The sequence below is a fragment of the Hypanus sabinus genome, chromosome 4, assembly GCF_030144855.1.
Source record: "Hypanus sabinus isolate sHypSab1 chromosome 4, sHypSab1.hap1, whole genome shotgun sequence".
In the NCBI taxonomy this organism is placed as follows: Eukaryota; Metazoa; Chordata; class Chondrichthyes; order Myliobatiformes; family Dasyatidae; genus Hypanus; species Hypanus sabinus.
In genome coordinates this window covers 111,349,449-111,372,117 of record NC_082709.1, presented here as the reverse complement: position 1 = coordinate 111,372,117, position 22,669 = coordinate 111,349,449, and the positions used below count along the sequence as shown (strand labels likewise).

The following is a 22,669-nucleotide window of genomic DNA, read 5'->3' as shown; positions in this document are numbered from 1 at the left end:
CTTCGTGAGTGGGAGATGATGGGAGGACTTATTCAGTGAGTGGAAGGTGATGGGAGGACTTATTCAGTGAATGGGAGATGATGGGAGAACTTATTCAGTGAGTGGGAGGACTTATTCAGTGAGTGGAAGGTGACGGGATGACTTATTCAGTGAGTGGAAGGTGATGGGATGACTTATTCAGTGAGTGGAAGGTGATTTGATGACTTATTCAGTGAGTAGGAGGTGATGGGATGACTTATTGAGTGAGTGGGTGGTGATGGGATGACTTATTCAGTGAGTGGGAGGTGATGGAAGGACTTATTCAGTGAGTGGAATGTGATGGGATGATTTATTCAGTGAGTGGGAGGTGATAGGATGGCTTATTCAGTGACTGGAAGGTGATGGAAGGACTTATTCAGTGAGTGGGAGGTGATGGGATGACTTATTCAGTGAGTGGGAGGTGATAGCAGGACTTATTCAGTGATTGGGAGGTGATGGAAGGACTTATTCAGTGAGTGGGAGGTGATAGGAGAACTTATTCAGTGAGTGGGAGGTGATAGGAGAACTTATTCAGTGATTGGGAGGTGATGGGATGATTTATTCAGTGAGTGGGAGGTGATGGCATGACTTATTCAGTGAGTGGGAGATGATGGGAGGACTTATTCAGTGAGTGGAAGATGATGGGAGGACTTATTCAGTGAGTGGGAGATGATGGGAGGACTTATTCAGTGAGTGGAAGATGATGGGAGGACTTATTCAGTGAGTGGGAGGTGATGGGATGACTTATTCAGTGACTGGAAGGTGATTTAAGGACTTATTCAGTGAATGGGAGGTGATGGGATGACTTATTCAGTGAGTGGGAGGTGATGGGATGACTTATTCAGTGACTGGAAGGTGATGGGATGCCTTATTCAGTGAGTGGAAGGTGATCGGAGGACCTATTCAATGAGTGGGAGGTGATGGGATGACTTATTCAGTGAATGGGAGATGATGGGAGAACTTATTCAGTGAGTGGGAGGACATATTCAGTGAGTGGAAGGTGACGGGATGACTTATTCAGTGAGTGGGAGGTGATGGGATGACTTATTCCGTGAGTGGAAGGTGATTTAAGGACTTATTCAGTGAATGGGAGGTGATGGGATGACTTATTCAGTGAGTGGGAGGTGATGGGATGACTTATTCAGTGAGTGGAAGGTGATGGGATGACTTATTCAGTGAGTGGAAGGTGATGGGATGACTTATTCAGTGAGTGGGAGGTCATGGGATGACATTCAGTGAGTGGGATGTGATGGGATGACTTATTCAGTGAGTGGGAGGTGATGGGATGATTTATTCAGTGAGTGGGAGGTGATGGAATGACTTATTCAGTGAGTGGGAGGTGATAGCAGGACTTATTCAGTGATTGGGAGGTGATGGGATGACTTATTCAGCGATTGGGAGGTGATGGAAGGACTTATTCAGTGAGTGGGAGGTGATGGGATGATTTATTCAGTGAGTGGGAGGTGATGGGATGACTTATTCAGTGAGTGGGAGGTGATGGGATGACTTATTCCGTGAGTGGAAGGAGATTTAAGGACTTATTCAGGGAATGGGAGGTGATGGGATGACTTATTCAGTGAGTGGGAGGTGATGGGATGACTTATTCAGTGACTGGAAGGTGATGGGATGACCTATTCAGTGAGTGGGACATGATGGGAGGACTTATTCAGTGAGTGGAAGGTGATGGGATGATTTATTCAGTGAGTGGGAGGTGATGGGATGACTAATTCCGTGAGTGGAAGGTGATTTAAGGACTTATTCAGTGAATGGGAGGTGATGGGATGACTTATTCAGGGAATGGGAGGTGATGGGAGGACTTATTCAGTGAGTGGAAGGTGATGGGATGATTTATTCAGTGACTGGAAGGTGATGGGATGACTTATTCAGTGAGTGGGAGATGATGGGAGGACTTATTCAGTGAGTGGAAGGTGATGGGAGGGCTTATTCAGTGAGTGGGAGGTGATGGGAGGACTTATTCAGAGTGGGAGATGATGGGATGACTGATTCTGTGAGTGGAAGATGATGGGAGGACTTATTCAGTGAGTGGGAGATGTTGGGTGGACTTATTCAGTGAGTGGAAGGTGATGTGAGGACAATTAGTGAGTGGGAGGTGATGGGAGGACTTAATTAGTGAGTGGGAGGTGATGGGAGGACTTATTCAGTGAGTGGGAGATGATGGGATGACTTATTCAGTGAGGGGGAGATGATGGGATGTCTTATTCAGTGAGTGGAAGATGATGGGAGGACTTCGTGAGTGGGAGATGATGGGAGGACTTATTCAGTGAGTGGAAGGTGACGGGATGACTTATTCAGTGAGTGGAAGGTGATGTGATGACTTATTCAGTGAGTGGAAGGTGATTTGATGACTTATTCAGTGAGTGGGAGGTGATGGGATGACTTATTGAGTGAGTGGGAGGTGATGGAAGGACTTATTCAGTGAGTGGAATGTGATGGGATGATTTATTCAGTGAGTGGGAGGTGAATGGATGGCTTATTCAGTGACTGGAAGGTGATGGAAGGACTTATTCAGTGAGTGGGAGGTGATGGGAGGACTTATTTACTGAGTGGGAGTGATGGGATGACTTATTCAGTGAGTGGGAGGTGATGGGATGACTTATTCAGTGAGTGGGAGATGATGGGAGGGCTTATTCAGTGAGTGGGAGATGATGGGATGACTTATTCAGTGAGTGGGAGGTCATGGGATGACATTCAGTGAGTGAGCGGTGATGGGATGATTTATTCAGTGAGTGGGAGGTGATGGGATGACTTATTCAGTGAGTGGGAGGTGATGGGAGGACTTATTCAGTGATTGGGAGGTGATGGAAGGACTTATTCAGTGATTGGGAGGTGATGGAAGGACTTATTCAGTGATTGGGAGGTGATGGGAGGACTTATTCAGTGAGTGGGAGGTGATAGGATGGCTTATTCAGTGACTGGAAGGTGATGGAAGGACTTATTCAGTGAGTGGGAGGTGATGGGAGGACTTATTCAGTGAGTGGGAGTGATGGGATGACTTATTCAGTGAGTGGAAGGTGATGGGAGGACTTATTCAGTGAGTGGAAGGTGATGGGATGACTTATTCAGTGACTGGAAGGTGATGGGATGACTTATTCAGTGAGTGGGAGATGATGGGAGGACTTATTCAGTGAGTGGGAGATGATGGAATGACTTATTCAGTGAGTGGAAGGTGATGGGATGACTTATTCAGTGAGTGGGAGGTCATGGGATGACATTCAGTGAGTGGAAGGTGATGGGATGACTTATTCAGTGAGTGGGAGGTGATGGGATGATTTATTCAGTGAGTGGGAGGTGATGGAATGACTTATTCAGTGAGTGGGAGGTGATAGCAGGACTTATTCAGTGATTGGGAGGTGATGGGAGGACTTATTTACTGAGTGGGAGTGATGGGATGACTTATTCAGTGAGTGGGAGGTGATGGGATGATTTATTCAGTGAGTGGGAGGTGATGGGATGACTTATTCAGTGAGTGGGAGGTGATGGGATGACTTATTCCGTGAGTGGAAGGTGATTTAAGGAGTTATTCGGGGAATGGGAGGTGATGGGATGACTTATTCAGTGAGTGGGAGGTGATGGGATGACTTATTCAGTGACTGGAAGGTGATGGGATGACCTATTCAGTGAGTGGGACATGATGGGAGGACTTATTCAGTGAGTGGAAGGTGATGGGATGATTTATTCAGTGAGTGGGAGGTGATGGGATGACTTATTCCGTGAGTGGAAGGTGATTTAAGGACTTATTCAGTGAATGGGAGGTGATGGGATGACTTATTCAGTGAGTGGGAGGTGATGGGAGGACTTATTCAGTGAGTGGGAGATGTTGGGAGGACTTATTCAGTGAGTGGAAGGTGATGTGAGGACAATTAGTGAGTGGGAGGTGATGGGAGGACTTAATTAGTGAGAGGGAGGTGATGGGAGGACTTATTCAGTGAGTGGGAGATGATGGGATGACTTATTCATTGAGGGGGAGATGATGGGATGTCTTATTCATTGAGTGGAAGATGATGTGAGGACTTCGTGAGTGGGAGATGATGGGAGGACTTATTCAGTGAGTGGAAGGTAATGGGAGGACCTATTCAATGAGTGGGAGGTGATGGGATGACTTATTCAGTGAATGGGAGATGATGGGAGGACTTATTCAGTGAGTGGGAGGACTTATTCAGTGAGTGGAAGGTGACGGGATGACTTATTCAGTGAGTGGAAGGTGATGGGATGACTTATTCAGTGAGTGGAAGGTGATTTGATGACTTATTCAGTGAGTGGGAGGTGATGGGATGACTTATTGAGTGAGTGGGAGGTGATGGGATGACTTATTCAGTGAGTGGGAGGTGATGGGATGACTTATTCAGTGAGTGGAAGGTGATGGAAGGACTTATTCAGTGAGTGGGAGGTGATAGGATGGCTTATTCAGTGACTGGAAGGTGATGGAAGGACTTATTCAGTGAGTGGGAGGTGATGGGAGGACTTATTCACTGAGTGGGAGTGATGGGATGACTTATTCAGTGAGTGGGAGGTGATGGGATGACTTATTCAGTGAGTGGGAGATGATGGGAGGGCTTATTCAGTGAGTGGGAGATGATGGGATGACTTATTCAGTGAGTGGGAGGTCATGGGATGACATTCAGTGAGTGGGAGGTGATGGGATGACTTATTCAGTGAGTGGGAGGTGATGGGATGATTTATTCAGTGAGTGGGAGGTGATGGGATGACTTATTCAGTGAGTGGGAGGTGATGGGAGGACTTATTCAGTGATTGGGAGGTGATGGAAGGACTTATTCAGTGATTGGGAGGTGATGGAAGGACTTATTCAGTGAGTGGGAGGTGATGGGAGAACTTATTCAGTGAGTGGGAGGTGATAGGATGGCTTATTCAGTGACTGGAAGGTGATGGAAGGACTTATTCAGTGAGTGGGAGGTGATGGGAGGACTTATTCAGTGAGTGGGAGTGATGGGATCACTTATTCAGTGAGTGGAAGGTGATGGGAGGACTTATTCAGTGAGTGGAAGGTGATGGGATGACTTATTCAGTGACTGGAAGGTGATGGGATGACTTATTCAGTGAGTGGGAGATGATGGGAGGACATTCAGTGAGTGGGAGATGATGGAATGACTTATTCAGTGAGTGGAAGGTGATGGGATGACTTATTCAGTGAGTGGGAGGTCATGGGATGACATTCAGTGAGTGGGAGGTGATGGGATGACTTATTCAGTGAGTGGGAGGTGATAGCAGGACTTATTCAGTGATTGGGAGGTGATGGGATGACTTATTCAGCGATTGGGAGGTGATGGAAGGACTTATTCAGTGAGTGGGAGGTGATGGGATGATTTATTCAGTGAGTGGGAGGTGATGGGATGACTTATTCAGTGAGTGGGAGGTGATGGGATGACTTATTCCGTGAGTGGAAGGTGGTTTAAGGACTTATTCAGGGAATGGGAGGTGATGGGATGACTTATTCAGTGAGTGGGAGGTGATGGGATGACTTATTCAGTGACTGGAAGGTGATGGGATGACTTATTCAGTGAGTGGGAGATGATGGGAGGACTTATTCAGTGAGTGGAATGTGATGTGAGGACAATTAGTGAGTGGGAGGTGATGGGAGGACTTATTCAGTGAGTGGGAGGTGATGGGAGGACTTATTCAGTGAGTGGGAGATGTTGGGAGGACTTATTCAGTGAGTGGAAGGTGATGTGAGGACAATTAGTGAGTGGGAGGTGATGGGAGGACTTAATTAGTGAGTGGGAGGTGATGGGAGGACTTATTCAGTGAGTGGGAGATGATGGGATGACTTATTCAGTGAGTGGGAGGTGATGGGAGAACTTATTCAGTGAGTGGGAGGTGATAGGATGGCTTATTCAGTGACTGGAAGGTGATGGAAGGACTTATTCAGTGAGTGGGAGGTGATGGGAGGACTTATTCAGTGAGTGGGAGTGATGGGATCACTTATTCAGTGAGTGGAAGGTGATGGGAGGACTTATTCAGTGAGTGGAAGGTGATGGGATGACTTATTCAGTGACTGGAAGGTGATGGGATGACTTATTCAGTGAGTGGGAGATGATGGGAGGACATTCAGTGAGTGGGAGATGATGGAATGACTTATTCAGTGAGTGGAAGGTGATGGGATGACTTATTCAGTGAGTGGGAGGTCATGGGATGACATTCAGTGAGTGGGAGGTGATGGGATGACTTATTCAGTGAGTGGGAGGTGATAGCAGGACTTATTCAGTGATTGGGAGGTGATGGGATGACTTATTCAGCGATTGGGAGGTGATGGAAGGACTTATTCAGTGAGTGGGAGGTGATGGGATGATTTATTCAGTGAGTGGGAGGTGATGGGATGACTTATTCAGTGAGTGGGAGGTGATGGGATGACTTATTCCGTGAGTGGAAGGTGGTTTAAGGACTTATTCAGGGAATGGGAGGTGATGGGATGACTTATTCAGTGAGTGGGAGGTGATGGGATGACTTATTCAGTGACTGGAATGTGATGGGATGACTTATTCAGTGAGTGGGAGATGATGGGAGGACTTATTCAGTGAGTGGAAGGTGATGTGAGGACAATTAGTGAGTGGGAGGTGATGGGAGGACTTATTCAGTGAGTGGGAGGTGATGGGAGGACTTATTCAGTGAGTGGGAGATGTTGGGAGGACTTATTCAGTGAGTGGAAGGTGATGTGAGGACAATTAGTGAGTGGGAGGTGATGGGAGGACTTAATTAGTGAGTGGGAGGTGATGGGAGGACTTATTCAGTGAGTGGGAGATGATGGGATGACTTATTCAGTGAGGGGGAGATGATGGGATGACTTATTCATTGAGTGGGAGGTGATGGGATGACTTATTCAGTGACTGGAAGGTGATGGGATGACCTATTCAGTGAGTGGGAGATGATGGGAGGACTTATTCAGAGAGTGGAAGGTGATGGGATGATTTATTCAGTGAGTGGGAGGTGATGGGATGACTTATTCCGTGAGTGGAAGGTGATTTAAGGACTTATTCAGTGAATGGGACGTGATGGGATGACTTACTCAGTGAGTGGGAGGTGATGGGATGACTTATTCAGTGACTGGAAGGTGATGGGATGACTTATTCAGTGAGTGGGAGGTGATGGGATGACTTATTCAGTGAGTGGGAGGTGATGGGATGACTTATTCAGTGAGTGGGAGGTGATGGGATGACTTATTCAGTGAGTGGGAGGTGATGGGATGACTTATTCAGTGAGTGGGAGGTGATGGGAGGACTTATTCAGTGAGTGGAAGGTGGGATGATTTATTCAGTGAGTGGGAGGTGATGGGATGACTTATTCAGTTAGTGGGAGATGATGGGAGGACTTATTCAGTGAGTGGAAGGTGATGGGATGATTTATTCAGTGACTGGAAGGTGATGGGATGACTTATTCAGTGAGTGGGAGATGATGGGAGGACTTATTCAGTGAGTGGAAGGTGATGGGAGGGCTTATTCAGTGAGTGGGAGGTGATGGGAGGACTTATTCAGTGAGTGGGAGATGATGGGATGACTTATTCTGTGAGTGGAAGATGATGGGAGGACTTATTCAGTGAGTGGGAGATGTTGGGAGGACTTATTCAGTGAGTGGAAGGTGATGTGAGGACAATTAGTGAGTGGGAGGTGATGGGAGGACTTAATTAGTGAGTGGGAGGTGATGGGAGGACTTATTCAGTGAGTGGGAGATGATGGGATGACTTATTCAGTGAGGGGGAGATGATGGGATGTCTTATTCAGTGAGTGGAAGATGATGTGAGGACTTCGTGAGTGGGAGATGATGGGAGGACTTATTCAGTGAGTGGAAGGTGATGGGAGGACCTATTCAATGAGTGGGAGGTGATGGGATGACTTATTCAGTGAATGGGAGATGATGGGAGAACTTATTCAGTGAGTGGGAGGACTTATTCAGTGAGTGGAAGGTGACGGGATGACTTATTCAGTGAGTGGAAGGTGATGGGATGACTTATTCAGTGAGTGGATGGTGATTTGATGACTTATTCAGTGAATGGGAGGTGATGGGATGACTTATTGAGTGAGTGGGAGGTGATGGGATGACTTATTCAGTGAGTGGGAGGTGATGGGATGACTTATTCAGTGAGTGGGAGGTGATGGAAGGACTTATTCAGTGAGTGGGAGGTGATAGGATGGCTTATTCAGTGACTGGAAGGTGATGGAAGGACTTATTCAGTGAGTGGGAGGTGATGGGAGGACTTATTCACTGAGTGGGAGTGATGGAATGACTTATTCAGTGAGTGGGAGATGATGGGAGGGCTTATTCAGTGAGTGGGAGATGATGGGATGACTTATTCAGTGAGTGGGAGGTCATGGGATGACATTCAGTGAGTGGGAGGTGATGGGATGACTTATTCAGTGAGTGGGAGGTGATGGGATGATTTATTCAGTGAGTGGGAGGTGATGGGATGACTTATTCAGTGAGTGGGAGGTGATGGGAGGACATTCAGTGATTGGGAGGTGATGGAAGGACTTATTCAGTGATTGGGAGGTGATGGAAGGACTTATTCAGTGAGTGGGAGGTGATGGGAGGACTTATTCAGTGAGTGGGAGGTGATAGGATGGCTTATTCAGTGACTGGAAGGTGATGGAAGGACTTATTCAGTGAGTGGGAGGTGATGGGAGGACTTATTCAGTGAGTGGGAGTGATGGGATGACTTATTCAGTGAGTGGCAGGTGATGGGAGGACTTATTCAGTGAGTGGAAGGTGATGGGATGACTTATTCAGTGAGTGGGAGGTGATGGGATGACGTATTCAGTGAGTGGGAGATGATGGGAGGACTTATTCAGTGAGTGGGAGATGATGGAATGACTTATTCAGTGAGTGGAAGGTAATGGGATGACTTATTCAGTGAGTGGGAGGTCATGGGATGACTTATTCAGTGAGTGGGAGGTGATAGCAGGACTTCTTCAGTGATTGGGAGGTGATGGGATGACTTATTCAGCGATTGGGAGGTGATGGAAGGACTTATTCAGTGAGTGGGAGGTGATGGGATGATTTATTCAGTGAGTGGGAGGTGATGGGATGACTTATTCAGTGAGTGGGAGGTGATGGGATGACTTATTCCGTGAGTGGAAGGTGATTTAAGGACTTATTCAGGGAATGGGAGGTGATGGGATGACTTATTCAGTGAGTGGGAGGTGATGGGATGACTTATTCAGTGACTGGAAGGTGATGGGATGACTTATTTAGTGAGTGGGAGATGATGGGAGGACTTATTCAGTGAGTGGAAGGTGATGTGAGGACAATTAGTGAGTGGGAGGTGATGGGAGGACTTATTCAGTTAGTGGGAGATGATGGGATGTCTTATTCAGTGAGTGGAAGGTGATGTGAGGACAATTAGTGAGTGGGAGGTGATGGGAGGACTTATTCAGTTAGTGGGAGATTATGGGAGGACTTATTCAGTGAGTGGAAGGTGATGGGATGATTTATTCAGTGACTTGAAGGTGATGGGATGACTTATTCAGTGAGTGGGAGATGATGGGTGGACTTATTCAGTGAGTGGAAGGTGATGGGAGGACTTATTCAGTGAGTGGAAGGTGATGGGAGGACTTATTCAGTGAGTGGAAGGTGATGGGAGGACTTATTCAGTGAGTGGGAGGTGATGGGAGGACTTATTCAGTGAGTGGGAGATGTTGGGAGGACTTATTCAGTGAGTGGAAGGTGATGGGAGGACAATTAGTGAGTGGGAGGTGATGGGAGGACTTATTCAGTGAGTGGGAGATGATGGGATGACTTATTCAGTGAGGGGGAGATGATGGGATGTCTTATTCAGTGAGTGGAAGATGATGGGAGGACTTCGTGAGTGGGAGATGATGGGAGGACTTATTCAGTGAGTGGGAGATGATGGGATGACTTATTCAGTGAGGGGGAGATGATGGGATGTCTTATTCAGTGAGTGGAAGATGATGGGAGGACTTCGTGAGTGGGAGATGATGGGAGGACTTCGTGAGTGGGAGATGATGGGAGGACTTATTCAGTGAGTGGAAGGTGATGGGAGGACTTATTCAATGAGTGGGAGGTGATGGGATGACTTATTCAGTGAATGGGAGATGATGGGAGAACTTGAGTGGGAGGACTTATTCAGTGAGTGGAAGGTGACGGGATGACTTATTCAGTGAGTGGAAGGTGATGGGATGACTTATTCAGTGAGTGGAAGGTGATTTGATGACTTATTCAGTGAGTGGGAGGTGATGGGAGGACTTATTCAGTGAGTGGGAGATGATGGGATGACTTATTCAGTGAGGGGGAGATGATGGGATGTCTTATTCAGTGAGTGGAAGATGATGGGAGGACTTCGTGAGTGGGAGATGATGGGAGGACTTATTCAGTGAGTGGAAGGTGATGGGAGGACTTATTCAATGAGTGGGAGGTGATGGGATGACTTATTCAGTGAATGGGAGATGATGGGAGAACTTATTCAGTGAGTGGGAGGACTTATTCAGTGAGTGGAAGGTGACGGGATGACTTATTCAGTGAGTGGAAGGTGATGGGATGACTTATTCAGTGAGTGGAAGGTGATTTGATGACTTATTCAGTGAGTGGGAGGTGATGGGATGACTTATTCAGTGAGTGAGAGGTGATGGAAGGACTTATTCAGTGAGTGGAAGGTGATGGGATGACTTATTCAGTGAGTGCATGGAACAGAAGGACCTAGTGGCCTTACAGGTAGATAGGATGGTAAGAAAGGAGTTTGGCACATTGACCTTCAACAGTCAGGCTGGGAAGTTACGCTGTAGTTACACTAGATGTTGGTGGGGCCACACTTTTAAGTATTATGTACAGATTTGGTCACCCTGTCATAGGAATGATGCCATGAAACTAGGAGAGCAGAGAAGAATGACCAAGATGTTGTTTGGACTTCAGGACCTGAGTCACAAGGACAGGTTGCACGGGCAAGGACTATTCCCTGGAATGTTAACAAGGATTTTATTGTCAAAAATGTTGTAGATTGAGTGGTGACTACTGGAGGTAGACAAAATCATAATATTTTTCCCTGGGAGAGTTTGCTAAACGCAAGAGGGTGTAGGTTTAAGATTAGAAGCAAAAAATTTGAAAAGGACATGAAGAGCAGCTTCTTCACACAATGGAGTGGGTGTATTTGGAATGAGCTGGCAGAAATAGTGGTTGAGGTAGGGAAGTTAGCAACATTTGGAAGCCATCTAGATAACTACATGGATAGCAGAGGTAGATGGGACTAGCACAGACGGCGTGGGCAAGTTGAGCCAACAGACCTGTTTCCATGCTGTATTGTAGGTTTTCACCAATAAAATGATGAGGAGATTTATGTTTATGAAAAACCATAACAACTCATCAATTGAACTTCAAGCACCAAACACCAAAAGTGCATAACTTCACGTAATACATTGTCACGTGACCACTGGTGTACCTCAGTGACTTCTGGCTGGTTGCTAACGAAACAAGGTTAGCAACTAAATACCTTGTTAACCACACTTGTTCTGGCAAATGATCATTGCAAGTAATAGTAATAACCTCCCTTAGGACTTGAAGGCAATTTGATGTGGCAAAAGCATGGAAAAGCATGAAAGGTTGGGTACAGGTCAAATTGAAAACTTGGCATCCAGGCCTCAGAGCATATTGAAGAACTGGTCACAATGCTTGGATGGAAATTTACAGGCTGGATTCTAGGCAGCCAAGTCTGGCGTAACCAAGCAGCGGAACCCGTTGTTTAGATGGAAATTTAAGTGCCAGGCCAGATTGAAAAGGTCAGAGTGGCGAGGTACAGCCAGTTCAGATCACTGCTCATAGTGGTAGAACAGATTGTTCAGATGGAGAGTTAAGCACCGGGCCAAATTGAAAATGTCAGGGTGTAGGGGTCCGAGGTGAGGTACAGGCCAGTTTGAATCACTGCTCCATGACTTTTACTCAGCTCTGCACTCAACTATGGAACTCTCTTTACAGACTTCAGTTCAGAAATGATATTTGTTCGCATGATTTTTTTTTGCATGGGTTATTTTATTCTTTTTTTTAAATGGGCATGGTTTTTATTCTCTGTATATTGGGTGTTAGACAGTCTTATATATCTGTTTGTTTTTGAATTTCTTTGTTTCATGGCTGCCTGGTAGGAGACAAATATCAAGGATATATACATACTTTGATAATAAATGTACTTTGAACTTTGATCACGTCAGACCAGCCTCTCAGAGTGAAACCATAACTCTAGATTATGTATGCTTCCACCAATTACATTGCCCTGCAGTGAGACTCTGTGCCCAGATTCTTCCCCATTAATAAGTTTAACTGGCATAGTTACTAAATTACAGAGTTTTGTAATGACTGCACTTATGGTTGATTCCCATTATTTTTAAAACACGCGTGGTAATTTCTCAAGATTCACTTGAAGTACTACGCTATATCTCACGTTAAAAAAGTGAGTAGCACACGCTCATTCATCGCTGCTGATCATTCATCAATACTCAAATAACAATCTAGCATCACAATCTTTCAAACCAATTTCACGTGCCAAGCTGTGATCCTAGAGGAAAAAGTTACAAAGTTTATCCTTTCCACTAGTAACTATCTTAATATGAAACATTAATTTTCAATTCAAAGTTCAAAGTACATTTATCAAAGTATGCATACTTATATATAACCTTGAGATTCACCTCCTTACAGGCAGCCACAAAACAAAGAAACCCCAGTAGAAACCATTAAAAGAGACCATCAAACACCCAACGTGCAAAGAGAAAAAAAATACAAATCACGCAAACAACAAAAGTACAGGTAGTCCCCGAGTTACGAACGTCCGACTTACGAACAACTCGTACTTACAAACCGAGGAAGGAGAACACTGTCTGCCATTTTAAGTCGGATCGCGACGCCATCCGCCATTTTAAGACGGATCGCCACACTGTCCACCATTTCATACCCAAGTCGTTGCCATTGACACTGTGTTGAGTGTGTAACTTTGTATTTGGCTTAAATTTTTCTTAGCAAGATTCACCCTGACCTCATCCCCCCCCCCCCCACCTTTTCCGGCCAGCCGGTAGCACAGTGAGATCAGCACTGGGTCCAAGAACAGAGGTTCCCTGTTCGATCCAGTGACAGACCGCTCCTGAACTCCCACCTGTTCCATTTAACCTGTCTCAGTGTGGTGGATTTTAGGACCTGGGGAATTCAGTGAGGTGGTCCTTAGGAGCCGGCGGAGCTTGGGACCCGCCACCTGCAGTGTTTCTGTTCCGTTGACTGGAAACAATCACGATTGAAAATAAAATGGAAATAATAAAACATTTGGAAAGTGGTGAAACGTCATCGGTCATTGGAAAAGCGTTAGGCTACAGTTAGTCAACGATCGGAACAATTTTAAAGGATAAAATGAGAATAATGGAGCATGTGAAAGGCCTTGGCCCGATGAAAGCTACAATTATTACTAAACAACACAGTCGTTTAATTATTGAAATACATACATTAGTTAAGTGTTTTATATGCATAGAAAGGTAAAATATATACTATATACTAGGACAAAAGTTTGACTAACTGACGCTAAATAATACCGGATGTACTTGTTCCAACTTACGTACAAACCCGATTTAAAGACGGACACAGGAACGGAACTCGTACATAACTCGGGGACTGCCTGTAAATTGTTTGCAGCAATCGTTTACTGGAAATCATGTTATTAATGAAGTATTTAGTTGGTTCTTTTGGCTTGCTTGCCGCTGGTAAGTAGTTGCTGAACTCACGAGCACCTTAAACCAGAATTGCCATAAATATACAAGTCTGCTTCGCCCACAGTAATTACTTTTCTATTTTCAGGTTTCAAAGTGCAGTTTTATTGATTATCACAGTAAATTTACATAGAAATATGCCACAACTTGTACTGGAACATTTTAGTTTCAATCCATGAGTTACTTTGAGTAAACGGTACATATAATTTTTGAAATCTTACCAACTTGCTTCCTCTGGTAATTTCCTTTTTTATATCTTTGAGCAAAAATCCACCAAAAACATCAAAATCTTGAGAATTTTGATTGACAAGATTTGAAGAGAAAAGCTGAAAAAGAAAAAAATAATGTAAATGCATCTCAGAAGTCAGGGATACCCAAATATTTGTACATGGAAGTCCACTTTCAGGTCAAAATAGATGGTTAAAAATAGTTGCTGGGATTTTCAGGAATATGAAGTGTGGGTACATGGAGCTCAATGGGCATGTGTGGGGTTGCCTGGTGATGTAGAATGATTTCAAATGTTGTGCCCATATATAACCTCAGTGGAAGGTCAAGGCTGACTTCTGCAAGAAGTAACAGGCCTTGGCCTTGTGCAGGTTGCTTCTAAAGTTCAAGCAGTCCATCTTCCTATGGGTAAACTTCTTTGAGACTGCGCCACACTGTCACCTTCACTGCTGATCTTCCAGCTCTTCCTTCTCCCTCTGATCCTGTACCAAGCAAACCCCAATTTACTCTCAAGCCTTTTCCCCATCATATGCTCTGCCCAATGACATGTCCCCACACTCCATTTCTGCTCTGGCTATCCATATCTTCCTACCCAGGTCAAGGTACTCCTTTTGACCCTACCCATTCCAACCCTCACACCTCTCTTTGACCCCAACCACCCCTTCCTCCAACCTTCTGTCCAATCTCTCCTTCCAAGTCTTCTATCAAGATTTTCACCTGACTTCCTCCTACCATCACAATCAAAGCACTTTTTCCAGCTCCAAAGATTAATCCCCTTTTCCAACTGCACAACCCCAGAATTCTGTCAATCCCTTCCTCCTCCACTGATTGTGATAATCTGTAAAGCCCTGAAAAGAGAGAGATAGAATGAGAGATTCCTCTACTACACACCGGCAGAGTTTCAACAGACTATAACATTTCCGTGACTTTAAATTCTGTGACTGTATGAATGACAGCTTTTGAACTGGAAGAGTTTTGAACTATAAAAAAAATTTGTGCTACCTAAGATGTAGGTCCTCCATGGGTTACGACAGGATTTCATGCCTATAAAACATCCATAACCTGAACAGTTTGCAAGTCAGAAATGTGAAAGTGCGTCAATATATTTAAATTAAAACAAAAGTCAACCAAAGTGTTTAACTCAGCTATTCAAGTTTCTCTGCAAATTGAAATTATATTGGCACAATCCAAAGTTCAAAGTAAATTTACTACCAAAGTACATACAGTACACGTTACCATATACCACTTTCAGATCCATTCTCTTATAAGTTTTCACATGGCAGAAGACCTGCCTGCAGCCGGCAAATCTATTTCCCAAAGCCAGTCTCCCAAACATCTGTTTGTATCCACTCGAGATTCTGCAGATGCTGTAAGTCTTTAGCAACCCACGCAAACTGCAGGAGGACCTCTGCAGGGCCAGACAGCATCTATGGAAGGGAATAAATAGTTGACATTTGGGGTCAAGTCCTGTTAAAGGGTCTCAGCCCGAAACATCAACTATTTATTTCCATCCATAGATGCTGCCTGACCTGACTTCATCCAGCATTTTCTACGTTATTCACTCATAAGTAGAAATTACATACAAGCCAGGTGTTGATAACCTGGGGAACATGTGTAGTTATCTCATCACAGAAGTTGTGATGATAATTGGAAGGGGAGACTAGGGCGGAAGATCCCCGGTTCCCATTAGATTAAATTTTAGAGGTATTTGGTTTAGTATTCATGTATGGAAGGTTCCCCAGAGGTGGAGCACAGGACAGAGGAATTCAAAAGGGTTGCATGGGTGAACAACCAGTGGCGTATCTAAGGTACGGCAGGAATGGCACATGCCCTGGGCACCACTTGAAGGGGGGTGCCACTGAGCAGTTTCTACTAAAGTCAGACAAGCCATCTTCGGATAGTGAGAAAAGAATTTTCTTCAGATGTATGATCTGTCTTTGATTATCATGGCTGAGAAGCACTAGGATGGCCTTATTTCAGAGGATTGTGTAAGAAGATTGTGAAATGTTTCTTCACGAAGAAGTGGAGATGAAGGACAGAAGAGATGAAAGTTGGAGGTGGAGGAAGCCAAGAAGCCAAGCAAGTTCTTCATGCCCTTCTTTGAAAAGCCTGGAACAAGTAGTTCGACACGTTCCATGGAGTCGCCTGCACCTGCTACAAGTTCATTAGAATCCGAAGGTGGATCAAGTACAAATGCGTCACAAGCCGAGGAAGAAGTCAAGTCAGGTAAATCCGAGTATGAAGAGTGAGGCTGTCACAGAGAACGTGGACATGACAGGAGGGGAAGATGATGGTGGTGGTGGTGATGTTGAGTTTTTTGACGAGGTTTTACCTGACGAGATTCAACCTGATGACACTGAACCTAGTGAACTGGATGGTGTCAAAGAGCCTCGAACTGTCATACCAGAAGTGATTGAACAGCATGACACTGGACTTCTGAAGTTCAACAAGGATACTGGAAAAGCAATTCTGCCTGACTAGTTGAGAACAGAAATAACAAAGCTGGGTTCGAAGTATTTCTAGAACAGTGAGGGACCTTTCCTACCAACAAATAACTGCTCAATGAACAAAACTTGGTTCAAGAAGAAATTGTGAAATGGTCATGGTGAGGAAGTGACTCACTCATGGCTGGACTATTCCCCTTCTAAAAAATCTGCATTTTGTATCTGTTGTCTTCTCTATTCCCGGTCAGACCATCAATCCTCATTGGAGCAGGAAAGTGGATTCAACCAGTGGAAAGCACCTGAAAGGATTAGTGTTCATGAAAATCCCAAGAATCATCGGGAATGCTTCACACAGTGGAAAGAAATGGAAAGAAATTTAGCTGGAAACAGAGGAGTTATTGACGTAGTATTTCAGTCACAGATTGAGAAGGAAAAGCAGAAGTGGCGTGCTATCTTGACAAGAATCCTTCACTGCATAAAATCCTTTGCGACTCAGAATCTGGCTTTGTGAGGACACAGGGAATCACTTCAGCTAGACAATGACTCCAATGTGGGAAATTTCCTTGGCTTACTGAAACTACTGGCCATCTTTGACCCTGTCATAAAAGAACACCTCACTCATTTGGAAAGTCATCCTGGATCCACATCTTATCTTTCACTGGGTGTCGAGAACGAATTCATCTACTATGGTCTCATATTCGACTCGACTCTTGATCAGGCACACTGAGAGCAGATGTCAGAAGTAGTGAGATAAGTGGAAGTTGACTTTGAGAGGAAAACAGTCCATGTTATAGAGTCCTGCCTTGGGGTTTTATCCAGATAAGCCAGCAGGATGCTGAGAGCTTGGTTGCAGACATCTTGAAACAGCTAGAGAAGGACGAAATGGAGCTACAAGATTATCGATCACAGTGCTATGGCAAGGCTGCTGTGATGGCTGGACACAGAAGTGGAGTTCATCAAAGGATAAGTGAGAAAAACAACCTGGCAGTGTTTGCGAATTGTGACAATCACTCACTCAGCTTGGTGGGTGTACATGCAGCCAAGCAGGATACAATGATGGTCACGTTTTTTGGAACCATCAAAGCTCTCTATTTGTTTTTCTCTCGTTCAACACAGTGCTGGGAAAAACTCAAAAACGTGGTGCCTGTGGTTGTGAAGTTGGAGTCTAAAACCAGGTGGAGTGTAAGGACAGAAGCAGTGAAGCCCGTCAACAAGTACCTTGAGGAGATACTTCAAATTCTCCAGGACATGATAGACAATGAAAACGAGACCAGTGAAACAAGAAATGACACAAGGCAGCTGTATAACCACATGTTGAGTTACCATTTTCTGATTTTGCTAGGATTTTGGAACAAAGTACTCATTCGCATTGACCGTATTCAAAAGTGGCTGCAGGATCCTAGCATGAACTTCCACAATGCTGCCCTGGATTTGAAAGCCCTCTGAGATAATTTTTATGATGAACGAGAAGTGTTGGTTTGTGAGTCATTCTGTCAAGAATGGAAACGGAAGGACGTCAGAGATGAAAGAAACGAATGGCTGATGAGAACTCGAGAGACGCTGGCTTAACAGCTAAGGAGGAAATGGAAAGAATCATGCAGGGAACGCTCGACCGTCCTCACAGAGAAATGGACGAAAGATTCGTTCGTTTGCACGACACTGACGCCAAATGTGGGTTTCTTGTCAACGTCAAGGGACTGTGTCACGGTGCTGACAGTAACGACCTAAAGAAGAAGTGTGAAAATTTGGGCGAATTGTACTGCTCTGATGTTGATGGACAGCAGCTATATGAAGAAATTTTGGATTGCAGAATGTTGCTATCAAGGTGGGTCAACATAAAACTATCAAGACCTGAAGAGCTTCTGAATTTATTGTTCAGTATGGAGATGAGAGCATCTTCCCCAATCTTGCATTACTATTCAGATAATGCTAACCATCGCAGTTTCCATCGCCAGCTGTGAGAGATCATTCAGGAAGTTAAAACTCATACTTTCATATTTGAGAGCCTCCATGGGTCAAGGCAGACTCTGTGATCTTGCTCTGCTGAGTGTAGAAAGAGAAGAAACTGAGAAAACTGACTTTGATCACATCATAGACCAATTTGCATCAGTGAAAGCAAGGAAGGTGCAGTTATAATTTTCATGTAGCCCCATAATTTGTTAACTAAAAGATTAACGAGCTTGACTTGTATTTTTGAGCTGATATTATGGTAAAGTTATCTAAAAGATGGGTGTCAGATGTTTGGACGGGGGCGCAATTTCAGTGTTTGCCATAGGTGCTATTTTCCGTAGGTACTCCCCTGTGAACAATGGTAACAATGATGTGCCATTAATCAGAGGGGAGATGCTGGCACTGTAGTTGATACTGGTCCGTGCGTCGCCCTGTGAATTTAGATGCAAAGACCAGAAGTTGGAAGGTTAAAAAGTTACAAACTGATGAATAATAAACTGGGCGACATTGTTCCTGTAAGTGTAGATCTCAGCGATAAGAGAGCTAGCGGTAAAATAAACTCCGCACCTGAAGCAAAATAAATCCAATGGCATACACAAAGTGTCGGAGCTTCAGGACCATTAATGACTCAGTCAGGGACTACCCTAACCAACAAAGGTGCGTGGAACAGTGTGGGATAAGGTTCGAGCAGGTAAAAGCAAATTTGGTCCCACCAAACAGTTTACTAACCCAGGTGATTTTCTTCCTCACTAACCTCAGCTCCGCCTCGCCAGATTTTAATTTCTGGAACTACCTACTCCCCCAATTTGCATGGACGACAAAATATCCACGCAAATCAGGCCGGCAGGATGACACCATTATTTCAGAGGGTAGCAGCCAAGCTTGCTGCATTGATATTACTTACTGAAATATACATCACGGACTAGGCCCTCCGAGCAGCGGCGCCTAGCAACCGCCCCCCTCCCGATTTAATCCTGGCCGAATGACCGGACAGTTTACAATGCCCCATTAACCGGCCAACCGGCGCACCTTTGCGGGAGGACACGGGGAGACGACGAGCAGCGACGGGGACTGAACCCGAGTGGCTGGTACTGTAAAAGTGCTGACGCTTGCCAAACCAATCCGAAGAGTTTAGCTATCTTTAACAATTTTACGGGCGGGTTTGCGATTCAATCTTCCATGTTCTGCGGAGTTGAGAACGGATGAAAAAAGTGTAAGACCCACCCACACACACAAAAGAAATTCCATCACCGAAAAAAATCCTTAGGGGCAAAACGTAGTGGAGACAAACAAACTTTTAACACCCACGGGATTTCAAATATGTCACAGTAGCGTCTACCTACCAGGCAGTTCTGATGTACTGCAATACTGTCATCAGCGAAGAGTTTCCCCGTTAGGTTACTTTCTTCTGCCCTCAGACACAGTCGACATTCTCTCATCTTGGCTCAACTCTGGTCGGTCCGAACGGCATTCATACCCAGACGGAATCTTCCTGACAGTTATGACGTCCTTGTTACTTCCAGCCCAGTTGTAACCCAGGTAGCAGGCGGATGCGCAAACGATCCCCTCTCGGCTTTCACTGAGTCGGTTTCGATTTCGCAGAAATGAGGCCTCGGCACAGAGAGAGAGAACAGGCGCAAGTTGACGCTTATGACCTCACTCAGTTCGGTAGGCAGAGCGGAATAAGCGGTCGAAAGGACAGCATTTACACTACGCTGTCACTTCCTCTAGCCACTCGCACTCTCTATGCACGTTCGTCCTTAACACGCACCAGGGTCCGTACGATCCCTTTGGCTGCTGTTTTATTTTTGTACACGCAATCCTCGCTTTGGTAACCAGCAGCTACTGCCCTCTAGACGGGGCGAGGAGCAGTAAAGCTAAATTATGAAGTCAGAAGAGCCGAGGCTTCAACGTGCAGGTTCTGGGCAGCATTCAGTTTGGGACTACCTTTCTCACTTATTGGGGGGCACCTTCGCTCCATCCGCCAAAAGCGGAGCTTCCCGGTGGCCAAACAGTTTAATTCCCATTCCCGTTCTTAAGTGTCGATCCATGATCCATCCTCGGTATTTCATCTGGGTAGCCTCCAACCAGATGGCATGAATATCCATTTCTCCTTCCGGTAAAAAAATAACATTTACCCTCCGCCCTCCATCTATTCCCCACTCTGGCCTCTTCTTACCTGCCTATCAGCTCGCCTCCTCCTTCCCTTTCTCCATGGTTCACTCTCCTCTCCTATCAGATTCCTTCTTCTCCAGCCCTTGATCTTTACCTATAATCTTCCAGCTCGCACTCCTTTCCCTCCCCCAACCTTTTTATTCTGGCATCTTCTCCCTTCCTTTCCAGTCCTGATGGTCTCAGCCCAAAACGTCGACTACAGCTGTATTTATTCGGATCCATAGATGCTGCCTGACCTGTTGAGTTCCTCCAGCATTGCTTCTTACTTACTGAATGCATTTACCGTGGATATAATGACGTTAGGGCATCGTACTTGGTGCGATAAAGATCAGACCCAGGCTGTAGCTTCAAGCAAAGATACAGTTGTAATTTCAATCCTTGCAAAATCTACTTAAAACTAATTCCTTTCCCTCTCCAACCTCATCGTCATTATTCTTCCTGATACAAAAAAAAACTCCCTCTTCAATCTGATTAGTTCCCAAATCCGTGTCCATATTCCCCAGAACTCCTTGTTTGAATCCCCTTTTAAACAGCCTGTGAATTCAAATGAAGGAAATCTGAAAACATTGTTGAAAAGTCACAACAGGCCAGGCAGCATCAGTGGAGAAAGAGTCCTTCTCTGTCAACAACCTGGGACGTTGAAGACCAAATACATTTCCAGCATCACTCATAGATGTGGGATTGCAACTGGCTGATCACATTTCTATTTACCTGTTTTTGACGGAGAATCACTTGCAATGTCATCATGCTTAACCATTCACTCTGGCGCTCCACAAGAATTCCTCCCAAATCTTTCCTTCCTCCTTTACATTCTCTTGTTCCTCCTGACAACCATCACATATACTCTGGTGACACTAAAGACAGCAGATGTTGGATGCTAAAGTAATAAGTAAACTGTTGGAGGAAAGGAACTTTCAACATTTCTGGTCAAATCTTGCATCAGGAGAGGAGAATGCTGAAACAGACATGAGGTTGGTGGACTGAGGAGGGTTGAAAGACTTGGGAGACAGTGGTAGGTAAATGACATTGGAGCCTGATAGATGAGGCAAGGTGGGCAGAGGAGAGTGTAAAGGCTGAAGACAGCTTCTGGAGGGATACAAACAAGAACATGAATGGCTACCAGTGTTGGATATTTTTTAAAGGAGGTTAAACGTAGATGGGCTCAGGACCAGAACCACATACGATGGGATGCGAGAGGAGATAGCCTGTGGGCGAAGCTGGATCACGAAGGGGAGGCCGATGGGAAAGGGGTCAAAACTGGGACGAGAACAGAATCAAAGGGGAGAAGGGAGAAGTACTTAAACTTGGAAAACTTAATGCTCGTGCCATTGGGCTGTAGACTACTCAAGTGGAATATGAAATGTTGTTCCTTCAACTTACATTAGTCCTCACTTTGGCAGTGGAGGAGACAAGCAAGGCATGCCTTACTCATTCAGGCCAAATTCCCAAGAACAAAAATACTATGTATTTTATATTGAAAGGGTGTCAGTATAGCTTTATATAGTGATGTGTTACTGACAGCATCGCTGTGCCAAAAACTGCGACTTCTGCCTGTCATCACACGATGATGAGTCTGGTGTGCAGTGGCTGCCATTGGGCAGGGTGCGGAGAGATAAGCAGCTGCCTAGCAATGAGATGCGGGACTCCATTCTGGACAATGTGATAGCCTGTTTGTCTTTGCTGGGAAACCGTACAGCTCCTCCATCTGCTGATCAATCCAATCCAAATGATCTCTCTCATCATTTCATATCATGTGATGGAAGCAGTTGTTTCCCCCCCCCCCCCCCCCCACGTTTGGCTGCACAGCTCTCTCGTGCTTGGAGACTCCTCTATGGTACAACAGCAGTGGTTGCTACCCTTTGAGCTTGTGCAGCCACAGACAATGAGGGAGTGGGGTCATTATGACAAATCAGTGCTCAGCAGGATAACAGTTGACCTGATTCTTTGAATACCACAGTGCTAATACTGAATTCTGGTGGTCCAGTCAAAGGCCTAATAAAAGTGAAAAATAAACCTCTCTGAAATTTCTTTATTATCCAAGCTGCCTTGGATAATAGAGGCTAGTACCCATGATAGAGTTGACTAATTTTACAACTTTATGCAGATTCTTTTGATCCTCTGCAGTAGCGCCCACCATCACAC

General features: G+C 45.1%; 1 protein-coding gene across 7 annotated transcripts in view; it reads right to left on the bottom strand.

Moving 5' to 3' along the window:
- Positions 1 to 20,231, bottom strand: part of phf11 (PHD finger protein 11) — a 375,863-nt gene extending 355,632 nt beyond the window's left edge. For 5 of the 7 annotated variants that reach the window (XM_059967905.1, XM_059967902.1, XM_059967906.1 and 2 more), the window contains exons 1-2: positions 19,696 to 20,214; positions 13,955 to 14,059 (exon numbers count right to left, since the gene is read on the bottom strand). In XM_059967905.1, coding sequence (XP_059823888.1) covers positions 13,955 to 14,059; positions 19,696 to 19,791 — 201 coding nt within the window. In that variant the 5' untranslated portion in view covers positions 19,792 to 20,214. Of the gene's footprint in view, positions 1 to 13,954; positions 14,060 to 19,256; positions 19,367 to 19,695 lie in introns of those variants that run through there. The other 2 variants (XM_059967909.1, XM_059967907.1) reach the window with 2 other exon arrangements.
- Between the last annotated feature and the right edge of the window lie 2,438 nt (positions 20,232 to 22,669).